Source organism: Chroicocephalus ridibundus, chromosome 1 (genome assembly GCF_963924245.1).
Source record: "Chroicocephalus ridibundus chromosome 1, bChrRid1.1, whole genome shotgun sequence".
NCBI classification, from domain to species: Eukaryota; Metazoa; Chordata; class Aves; order Charadriiformes; family Laridae; genus Chroicocephalus; species Chroicocephalus ridibundus.
The window spans coordinates 73,691,058-73,703,240 of NC_086284.1; the positions used below are offsets into that span (position 1 = coordinate 73,691,058).

The 12,183-nt window shown below is 42.3% G+C and overlaps 1 protein-coding gene across 2 annotated transcripts in view; it reads left to right on the forward strand.

Annotated features, from left to right (window-relative positions):
• Window positions 1–12,183, forward strand: part of AFF3 (ALF transcription elongation factor 3) — a 338,460-nt gene that overhangs the window by 272,323 nt on the left and 53,954 nt on the right. For both annotated transcript variants that reach the window (XM_063339571.1, XM_063339580.1), the window contains exon 10: window positions 10,175–10,340. In XM_063339571.1, the coding sequence (XP_063195641.1) occupies window positions 10,175–10,340 (166 nt within the window). The remainder of the gene's footprint in view (window positions 1–10,174; window positions 10,341–12,183) is intronic.

Consider the following 12,183-nt stretch of genomic DNA (forward strand, 5'->3'; position numbering starts at 1 on the left):
AGTAGGCCAATGCAGATGAGGATTTTCTTAGTCTGCACTGTGTGGTTGTCTTCTGCAGCTTGATGAAGCTGTCACTCAGAAGCAAAAATTGCTGTTTTCTTGGATAGAAGTACAGCTATACTTCATGCTTTAGGAAATAAATGAGACAAGAAAAGCAACACCCAGGCTGATTTCCATGGAATTGGTATCACATTCTCCTGATTAGACATTTTAAAGATGGTGGATTAATGCCACTCTATATTTTCCACAGAACATTTCGCATTGCTCCTTGCTATGACTATTCTGATACTATAGACTTGACACCCTTTGTGGACCTTTTTCTTTGTCATTTGACCTGTAAGCACAGAATGTATGCTCCTTAGCAACCTCGTCTGTACATTTACCCACAGAAATCCGAGCTCATCTAATCCTTTTTCTTAAACCTAGGCAAGATCAATCCTGCCTAAACCTTTTCTGACAGGTCTTTGCCTAACCTGGTTTCTGAAACTACTGTGACTGATATTCCACATGTTCACTGATGATCTGTTCCAGTGCTTAATTACCTTTATCTTTGGAACATCTCTCCCAGTGGGTTGAAGCCTATCCCACCAAAGACCAAGCCACTGAAATCACCTTCCAACTGTTAATGGAGAATCTGTTCCTGAGATTTGTGGTACTGATATCACTGAATCTGACAGGGGATCAACTTTAAATGGTGCTCTAATGAAACAGTGGCGTACTGAGTTGGGAGTGGATATAGGTCTTCATATTGCATACCACCCCCAGTCTTTAGGACAAGTGGAGAGAGTTGACTGAACCCTGAAAGGGAAATTGTGAAGAAGAGTCAGAACTAAACCTCCCTTGCTTCCCATCCAGATCACAATCGACATGGTGTTGGGCGTACCAGGCATACGGTTTAAGTGACCCTTAGGATCCTAGATTCCCTCTAGTCAATCAAGAGAGGTAGCAATCTCCAGAGGGCATTTTTGAGTGGTGAAGTTAGGCAATAGTAAGGTCGCTTGTAAGTTAAAGGCAGAAAAACTGTACGCCTACAAACCTCCTATCCTCTACCTCACTGTCCAGCTGTATCAATATCTGACCAAGAGGGTCCAATTCCACCATGATTTAACTCACCTACATTCTTTGTTAGTCATTTTTTTAAGCCCTGCACAATAGGTGAAGTCCTGATTGTATGAGTCACTTGACTTATTTGTTCATAAAATTAGAAAATTGGCTTGGTTAAGGTCTTCAGGTGACCTCCTGACAGCTGAATTATAAACAGTCCTTAGTCCTTGTCACTCTTTACACTCTGTATTTCCATTCACTCCTCACCAAATTAGAGCCTTTCGTCCTATTTTCATTGACTTCAGGTGTAACTTCGTGATTTCTTATATTGCTGAAGCCCAAGGATCTCCCCTCCCACTGTCATATGTGGCATCAAGATTTTCTGAAAAAGGGACTCCTGTGGAGCTCTCCCTCTCTCTTGAAAGGCCATCGGTCCAGAAGTCATTCTTCAGATGGTAGGATTCAGCATCTCAAGTGCTTCCCTGTGACCAAAAGAACTTGTGCAGAGCCTCATGACATCTTTACATTCACATTAGCCCACGCTAATGAGACCTTCTGACAGCTGAGCCCTGAGCTTCTATTCCGTTCCTGACTTATTGTGCAAACCAATGAAATGCAGGCATGTTTTTTACTCATATCATGGGAAGTGGAACAGGGCTCATCTCTAGTGATATTTACCTTCTTCAGCGAACCTTTACATTTCCTTTCAGACATGTAATTCAAAGACACCGTGTCTGATTTCCACCCAGCAGCAGAAGCTGGCTTTGACCAGACAACAGAGGGGATATCAAATAGAAAGTTTGTAACATGACCAAATTGACGAAGGAAAGGGAGAAAAATAAATTTTCTGGGGTACATATGAAGGAAAACACAAAAAAGCCATTGCCCTTGGTCTCAAGGGAAAATCAGAATCTTCTCTCCAACTTTGTCCACTTACAGTTTACTTCTGACACCCCCACTCCACTGAAAAGTCTCTGTGGAAATATTTTCCTGATTTCACGTTGGAGGTAGGAGGATGGCTGTTCACGGGCTAGTCACAAAGCTGTTTATCATTCTCCAGGCCATTGGTCCAAGGGCATATTCCAAGGACAGTATAGGACACATAGGCTGTGCCTGTCACTTTTTAAGTCACCCTACTTCGAGCCATTAAGAGACTAATTACACTACCAAGACTCTATCACTCCTACAAAAGAGTTACCTTTATTTGACCAGGGAATCTCTCTGCTCATATTCAGCTGATGCAAGGTCAACGACAAACACACTGAGGAAGTCAGAGTTGCTTTATTTTTCTTGTGAGCAGGTCAAATAAAACACTGCTGATGCTCCATTTATCTGGAGCGACAAGCAAACACTTGGCAGCAGTGGAAAGCATACACTGGAATCTGGCACCAGGCTCCTAGCACAGCTGTCAGCCTGCTGACTAATCACTTCATCCCCACGGTAATGCTGCTCCAGGTCTGTTGGACCCTTTCATCTCAGATACCCCGGCACACGCTCCTCCTGATAGAGCTATTTATATAGAGATGTCACTGTTAATTGTTATGTGGCATTTTATTTTCGGGCGGCTTTTTTAGCCAGAGGTTTTTTCAGTGGTTTTCTCTTTCTTACCGTATTCCTTCAAGCTGGGAACTGTGATTCTGCTGCTTCCAGTGTCAACCAAGCCTTAAGTAGATACCCCCTTGCCAGACTGAATTTTCTTGAGGGTTTTTTGTATGCGTGTGTGCATGAGTTTCATGGCTTGTTTTTCTAAACAGCCTTTCCTGTACATTTTTCTTTTTCCTTTGGTGACTACTTTGGCAATTAAACTGCAATCGCACAGGACACACCTGACTCTCTGAAGAGACCTGATTTACCTTAGGTTTGCATTATTGGATGGTACTTGTAGTCTTGTCAGCACAAACTATTTAAGCAACACCCAAGGACAGTGTTAAAATATAGGTGGAGTCTATGAACTCTGTTCTTGGCAGCTGTGCTTTATTAGTTGTGCTGTGCAAAGGTGGTGCGGCTAAGGTAATGCAGTGCTTTCACAGAAGCATTATATATTGTGACAAGCCGAACAACCTCCAGGACTCTCACTCATCATGACTCCCATTTCATACCTCATCCATTATAGGAATGAGGTATGAAAACATTTCTCTGTTTCCTAAAGATATTAACAGGCTCCTGGGAAATCGTTTACCTGGAGAAAGGGAAGTGCCCAGCCTCATTTTTTTGCGTTCAGGCCCAAACAGCCAACCATAGCAAGGCTAGCTGCTTTTTCTTGTTAGTGAACAATAGGTTTTGACAATTGTAACTGTAAAGAACTCAGACAGTTAATTGGTTTCATGCTCTCGGTTAGCAAAGGTACAAAAACATAAATTTGTGTCACTTCCGTACTCTGTTCAGGGCAAGGATATCCAAGTGCTTTTTAAAGAATAACAAAAGATGTCTTCTAACACACTGCAGGTGGGCAAGTTCGGTCATCCCCGTGTATGACGGGGATGGTGACCGGAGCCCTGGAAGGGTTCACTGATTTGGTCATTCAGACTCGACATGGCAGAGCTAAAACTAGAGCAGAGGCTCCTTATACTCAACGTTTGTACGTTAAATGCAGAACCAGCCTTTCTATTCTAAACCAAGGAGGTACCTGGCCGTCCTCAAGCGGGTGCATTTTCTAGAGTTTATGGTATCATCTCCCTTCTGTCAGCATGATTTTGGCCTGAAACTAATGGATGACATCCACATTCATTCTGTAGGCTATCCTTATGGCACTATTTCCTGGCATTCCACAGTTGCCTCAGAAAATAGCCCCATATGTTCTGTTACAATATTGGGATGGCCTGATCTGCAAGTCCAGGATAGTCCCCATTGGTAGGCATACCTTAGATGTCTTTGCTGAAACAGAATTTGAAAAATACACAGGGCCAGCAGCAGCAAGAAGTGGGCATTTCTGTTGCCTCTGTGATTCATTCACGATTATCGACACAGGAATTCCCTACTGTGTGCATGGGAGACGTGCAATGTCTTCAGTGCCAGGCAGCAGAGATAATTATACAGATCTTGGCACAATGTTCTCAGTTCGTGCTTTGAGGAAACACCACATGGAATTTGCTTCTCGCAACAAAGGGATAAAGAATTTTCCGTAGAAGACCTTCGCTGGGTTTCAGGTTGGCTTCAAGGGAAGAAGGAAATGGCATTTCAGATACTTTAATCTGGAATAAAAATAGGGACTCTGCCAACAGAGCCCTTTTAAATAGTGGAAAATGTTTTCATTGATGAGTTTGAAATATCATTTCAGAGTCTCGGTCAGATTTACTGTTTGATTTAAATCAGTGTAGCCTAATTGAAGTCAATGGAGCTATGACAGTTTATACCAGCCAAGGGACTGGTGTCTGTTTCAGAGTATTGTTTTCCCACAACTGGCCTTGATCTTCCAGGCAGTGATAGATTTTCTGGGTATTTCAAATACTGTAAGTATTCATACAGCCCTTCTTAGGATTTTCTCCCATGTTTGTGACATCTACAAACTCACATTGCTTTCTCCGTGTTTACCTCTCGATGTTGCCAATGGGATCCCTAACAGCATCATCTCTTTATTCAAGTCAGCTCTTCGCACTAATCCCTTTCCTATGGAGAGTCTGGGCCACTTGGTAGTTGCACAGTGCTTGGTGGATGGTACTGTAGGGTGAGATTTAGAAGAAAAATAGTTTAGATGGTCACATCTATGCAGATGATAGTGGCTAAATATTGTCTCATCTCCGGACACAAAAACAAATACAGCAGATAGATAGTGTCTGGTCATGTTACTGAGCTCTTTGATAAGAAGGCTTTGGATACAATTCTTGAAAAGTGAAATTACACAGACTGACTGTACTCCAAAATATGAAGCATGAGCATTTGCATAGCCTTTGTTGTGCCTGGAAGAGTATTTCAGAGGCTCATTCTAATATGTTTTCTTGGCACAGTCTTTTCTTCAAGGCCTGACTCTCCCTTGCCATGCATTCTTGATAATTATTCATACCTGTGTAAAGTAGGTATAAAGTGCCTTCAAATTGTAACACAGTGAAGAATTGGGGTCACAAATTCTTCACTACTGGAGGGATTTTTCTCTTTGGAATCCTTTTAACATTGTTACCAAATACTTGCAGTTTGGTTAAGAACTGCATCTGTTTTACTTGTACCTTGATGAGACATCCATGCTGTCTGTCTTTGAAACATAGAGACTGAATTCCTGCAATGCAGCATATGCTTAGCTGCCTGGGAACTTCTTGTGGCCAGCGCTGAATGCCATGATGTCTTATCATGGAAAGCAGTGCAGCTGTAAGCAGCAGCTTAATATGAAGCATGGATAGGACCCAGATCCAGCATGATTAACCTCAAAAGGCCTCCAGAGGGCCATTGAGGCAGTCTGATTTGGGAATCTCTCCCCACTGACGGAATAGAAAATGTCTGCCCGTTCCCCCACAGGTGTTTGAACCACCTTGGTGCTGTTCAAAGGCTGACAGTGGCCACGTAGTCTGGTGGAACTAGTGACTGGTCCCACCATAGCTAACCTCTCAGGCTTCTCCAGGGAGTGAGGTGACTCCACCTCTCAACTTAGATCACAAATTAGTTGGAGCAGGGAAGAAGTATTAATCTCCCCAAATCACTTTGTTTCTGAACCTGCACATCTGAGAAGAAAATGAGGCTATAAGGTATCTAGCAGTTTTTCAGAGAAGGGTGACTTGTCCACTAGGCAGTGCAGGAAAATGGGTTGTTGGAGACTTGTACGGTGTTTAGGTGCCCAAGTCCCACGTAGCCAGGATGATGAGAGGTATCTGATCAGAAACTTCAGATGCGTATTCGTTATTAAGTGATCTTATTACTGAACTGTCAATTTTACAAGGTATTTATGCTTTCTTTTAAGTCAGATAACGCAGGTTCTGATTGAGGGCTTTTGTCTTGGTTTCAGCTGGGAAAGAGATAATTTTCTTTCTAGTGATTGCTGTGAAAGGAATGTCAATAATCCATATTGTTTTAGTTGTTGCTAGGCGGTGTTTATACTTTTCAAGGACTCTTTTCAGCTTCCCATAGAAGGTGAGAAGAAGCATAGACTGAACAATGGAATGGCCAATGGAGCATTCCATACCATAGACATCATGCTCAGTACATAAATGGGGGTTGGCCGGGGGGAAAATCCACCATCACTGCTCAGGAAGGTATCAATTCACTGCATGGTGAGAGTGACTTGTGTCCTTATTATTATTGTTATTGTTATTTTCCTTTTCTGTTGTTCTATTAAACTGCATTTATCTTAACTCTCACGTTTTATCCTTTCCCCTCCTTTTCTCCCTCTTCTCCCTGCCCGTCTGGAGGAAGGGGGAGAACTGCACATGATCCTAGTTGCTGGATGGGGTTAAACAGCTTTAAAGAAAAGTGGTTCTTACCCAAATTGTCGTATAATTGCTTAAAATAAAAATATAATTTCGATGATGTAGAAATTAATTCTGGGGCATAAGCCAGTGGCAAAATATGCATGAATGTTATGTGCCACAGTCATTAAAATGTAAATCGGTCATTTATTTTGACTGCATGATCTTGCTTACATTCTTTAGAAAGAACAGTCCAAAATGGAAGTCACCAATTTAAAATAATGGTTGTTTTTTTAATAAGACTGTACGAAGAAACGTGTAACTGTTTTCACCCTGGTCACTGTAATATAATGAGTAACCTTATAAGAATATGCTATATTTAAAAATGGAAAAGGTAGAAGGGGGACAGGAGACTTCAATGGTATCAGCATAAATGAGAAAATATTGTAATGTTAAATTTTTGTAGTATATTGGCTACCATTAGAGCAGCAAACATAGATTTCCAGATGTTTGTGAAGAGTCCAACAGTTATATTTTATATCTATGGCTGTAGTAACAATTTCTATTCAGCAGCCTAGAAAAACATTTCCTGTCACAACAGGAAAGAAATATTACTGTGGGCTTTTTTTCTCCCTCATCCCCTATATAGCAATTCTGAATACTTCAGTCAATGCCAAACAAAAATGATGGTTTAAAAATTAAAACCACAGTCACTAGGGGTAGGACATAAATGTGCAGATGTTTTGTGATGTTGAAGAACTTTTCAGGCAACAGTCACAATGCTGTTGTGGAGACGACTGGAAATCCATCAGAGTCGGACAGTGTCAAAAGCATTCCCTAAGCTACACTGTCAGAAAAGGCAGTTACCTTTTCATATTCCCTTAAGACAAAAAAAGAAGAAAAAAAAATACCAAACCCAGAAAGCATTCCCACAATGGCCTTTATATAGCTCTCACTATTTTATTAGCAAGGGTTTGGCAGTAATCTGTTAATATAAGTGAGCAACTTCTATCTAGAGTTTACTGGCGAACAAGTGGAAAACTGCATTGTCCCAAAGCAGTGCACAAAACATCAATTTTCCTTCTCCGGGAAGGAAACCTTTTACAAGCATATAAGCTGTTTCTGTTTCAGGCACCTCCGTGCCTTAATGCTGTTATACAAATAGTGGCCTGAAAATCTTGTATTTGCCACACCTACCTGGCTGCACAAAGAGACATCGTGAATAACAGCAAAAATAGCAGAGGGCGAGTTTTTGAAGTCGCTTATTGTAATTGGTACATTTAGTGCCCGTACATGATGATGGACCTCTTGCCTCCCAAGAGCTGGCAGACACTTCTGCGAACGCACGTGTAGCGCCGAGCCGTCCTGCCGGAGCATGAGCTTTTACTGTTGCCTCTCTCTGCCGCCTTATGGTTACAAGGATGGAAATAAAGGCCAAAATTATAAATGGCTGTCAGCTCCTCCATTTCCTGCCTATTTCACTTGCTTTAATTAGTAAGGTGAGATCACAAGTGAGGTTTTCTGCACTGCCTTGCCCTGCTGTGCCCTGAAGGGTGCAGAAAGCTCTCCAACAGTGGCACAATTCCCCAGGCAACCAGAAACTCCCTGGAGCAAGAAAGCCATGGACATCTGTGCAGCTTCCTAGTGAAAGGCAAGGGGTATATCTCTAAGTAAAGGCGATGTGGTGGGAGTACCGGCTTGTGCAAGACAGGTGGTCCAGTGGGGAAAGGTTGGCATATGTTAGGGGAGGTGGGGATGGGGCGAAGAAGAGTGTGGCCATCGGGAATCATGGAGTTGAAACTGCATCTCTGGTGGCCTGGCCTCTTTTCAAAGCCCCAGAAACTGCCTGTCGTATGTGGCTCATGTCAGGTACCAGTTTTCCAGAATGAAATGCACCATTAGCAGGTAAAGACAATTCATTAGGTGCAACACAGCAGAACTGTAATTAATTATTAGATATTTCTCACAGAATGCACCTCCAAGATCACATTGCATTAGCCACAATATTGGACTGATGGAGCATAAACAAGGGTAATGATAAACACCGGTGAACGGAGTTGGGAAGAGATGGTTATTAGGGTACTGGTGTGTTTCATGTGGGGTTTATTTAACAGTCTCATTAATGATCTGGAAAAGGAAGTGAATAACCGTTTAATTAAGTTTGCATTTGATACTAAATTAGAAGTTGCTGCAGACACCTCTGAGGGCAGAGAAATAAATCAAAAGGAGCTAGAAGCATGTGTGGTGCAGAAGAAAATGAGATCTGGTGTGAAGAAAAAAAGCAAGCTAATCTCTCTGGAAGGAAATAATATAAAACGTAGCTATCAGTGGAGGAATTCTGGAGAAAGCAGTGTTGAAAGAGATGTAGGAGTGTTAATGGACTATATATTCCATCACAGCTCGGGTATATGTTTACAGAAGCAACGCATCAAGGAGCAGGAAGGTAATAGCCCTTCATTGTAGGGCTCTAGTGAGAACCCATCTATAATGCTGCACTCTGTTTTGGGCATCCTGTTATCAGAGAGATATAGACAAATTGGAATGAGTTCAGAAAAGAGCCATAAAAATGATCCCATATCCCTGGAGATAATGACTTATGAAGAAAGATCAGAAGAAGTAAATGTGTAAGGCCTTGTCTGAAAGATGACTGAAGTAGGGCAGGAAAACAGCCTTCAAATATGTGAAAGCAAAAAGGGAGGAGGATAATTTATCATAGTAACTATTAGTAATAGGATGAAATAATAAGTAACAACAATAAATTCAAAAAGGGCAACTTCAGGTTGAATGTAGGGAGAAATTTCTGACAGTGGAATTTGGGTTAGTTTGCAGAGAAGTTTCCCAGGGGTAAAAGTAAAAGCTGCATTCAACTCATTTAAAATCAAATTGGACAACTCACTAGAAAATGCACCCTGCTATGGGGAACAATCTTCCATCGCCTGGGGAATAAGCTGGATGACTTAATAGGACATTTCACACTCGAGTCTTTATGACTGTGATATTTTTAATATGCATGGTCAACTGTTTCAGGAAAGTATACATTTCTTCTGCTGTCAGGCCTGGTAATACAAACACTCGCATGCCAACATAACTTTTAAGAAGGCAAGTAGCTCTGCTGACAGCACTGCACTGCTGACATGCAAAAACACAAGCCTGAGCTCTTCAAGTTTTTGTAGGATCAGAGTCTTAGATCTTGCAGTTGTCAATATCGAGATGGTATATACAGGTAACCACATCATTTACGGGTAGGTGAAGAAGTGTGCAGAACAAAAGATGGGGGTTGGAAGCTCCAGCGAGGATGTATTATTATTGTTATTATTATCGCTATTGCTATTACTACTTATAAATGACTGGTACCATGTGTGGAGTTCAACTCTGTTTCTTAACTGTTCACCTTTTTCGTCTCCTGCTTTCACCTTTGTGCAGAGCATTCATTAGACTGTGTAAGACTGCTTTTTATACTCTGTTTTTTAGCGTTCGATATTTTAATATACCCTAAAATGCCTGTTGAATGAGAAAAGAGACAAGCTGAAATGAAAACCTGACCCTCCCTCAGATCAAGAAGAGATGGGAAAGGCTATGGATTTAAATGGATATGAGGGTAACCCCATATTTTCCTCCCGGTTATAATAATGTAATGTTGAATTCACTTCACCATTCATTAGCGGCAGAGACAAGCTCATGGGCATTCAGATAGGTATGCTCCCTAAAACACCATGGTTTTCAAATGTGGGGGTTTTTTATGTTCTTGTTTTCTTCTCTTCCCTCCCCTCTCTCCACTGGGCTATCCGTGGGGCTGGCAGCCTGGTGGTGCCACAGTCCAACACCCGAGCCTCGGGACTCTCCAGCAAGGGGTCGAGCAGCAGCAGCTCCAGTGAATCAGAGACCAGCTCAGAGTCTGACTCAGAGAGCGAGAGCAGCTCCAGCGAGAGTGACGGCAGCAAACCCTCACATTACTCCAGCCCAGAGGTAAGGGCTTCTGCTCTTTATGGTTTAGGGCAGCAATCCGTTATTACACCCACTCAGACCTTTTTCCAGCCAAGCCAACACAAGGAGGCTGTGGGGAGATGCACAAAAAAAAAAAAAAAAAAAAGGAAGAGAAAGGCCCAGGGATCCTCCTCTTGGCATGCCGTGAAACGCAAGTGGCAGGGGATCCTGGGGCAGATTAAAGCATTTGAAACAAGAATGAAGAAAGAAATAACCCTGTGACATTTTCCTCAAATTGGAGATGAGTGGAGCGCCTCGCAAGGCTCACAGCTTGCTTGAAGTTTTATGTGAGACTGCCTCCATAGCAATGGCTTGCTTAGCATGTAAGTCCTAATGTGGGCTCCCAGCACTGCAAGGGAACTAAAGGCTTCTCTACACAGGGGAGCTATTATAAAATCAGTTTGAGGGTGGATTTTTAAGCAAAACAGTTGTTTCTCACTCACACACTTCCCTCACCTCACTCTCTAAGTGAATTAGTGTCTGCTACTGCTGCCTTTGTGTGATTTCTTTTAATCCACCTCCAAAGTGGACTAAACTGAATTACTCGTGGTGAAAAACGTTAAGCCCAAGCTTGTCATCTGGAAAGCTAGTACTGAAAATTTCCCCATGTAGACAAGCCCTAGCCAAATTACAATGAAGCTGCCAGTGCTATGCTACCTTCTGCTTTCACCTCTGCAGAGTGCTCGACACGACAAGGCTGCTTTCTCTGCTCTGCTTTTCTACCAGGATTGACGTTTTTACATGTTTTGGTCAATACACAGCTTTAGTATAAAACCACGAACTCCACAGCCACATCACACACATTAATGTATGTAAAAATATTCAAAAATCTAGTGGCAAGATTGTAAATACACATGAAATACAGTCAGTGTATTTTCCTACTCGACATAAAGCATCCAATCATCAGACTCCTCCCCCCAAAAACTATGCCTCACCTATTCTCTCACCCTGAAAAATTATACTGAAGCAAGACTTTCCTCATCTTTTGCTCAGTTATTTGGGGCCATGTTTTCTATCAGGCAAAATGCAGCACTCGCAGAAACATCCTTAATATATTTTTCTCAGGTTCTGTCACTTTTGTTCCTTATTTAACACTTATCTTCCTTTCTGTCTTTCCTTCACAGTACTTTCAGATCCATTTCCAGTTAATTTTCTTCTCACTTTGTCCCTCCCCTAAATCTCTCTCTCTGGATCTCTTTCCTTTCATCTCTATTCTCTTCCTACCAGTCTCTTCCAGTCTCTCTTTCCCTGTTGCCCTCACTGCACTACCCCGTGTCTTATTTCCCATTCCGAGCTCTCTCATCTGACCCGTTAAGACCTTGTTCTTTCTCTGCCTAGTTCCCCGCTGAAATTAGTGCTGAGATCTCACGTTCGGTCTCTCCTCTCCCTGCGGGATCTTAGAAGGTGGAAGAAAAGGGATTAAGAGAGAGAAGGAACCATTGTTGTGGGGGAGGAACTATGAGGAGAAGCATAGTACCCAGGAAGGGGGGAATATCTACTATCCAGGCAGATAACCCATGCTGCTTGGACCTGAGAGCAGCGATTCCTCAGGGAATGCAGGGAGTTAATTAACTGAGGCAGGTCATGGATTTCATGAAGCCAAGCAAGGGGCTGAGACTCAGGGAAACATGGAGGATGTCCCTCCTCTTAAGCATTTTATATATATCCTCTTGAGATCTGTGGAGCTCCTTTTGTACAGAGCCTGAGTGATCAGTGATCATTGTCATGAAGCAGCTGTACCGCTCCAACAGATTGCTTGTCTCTTTGCATTATATTTGTGTGGTTTGCCTTCTAGGACATGCTGTATGAGACATGCTTATACAAA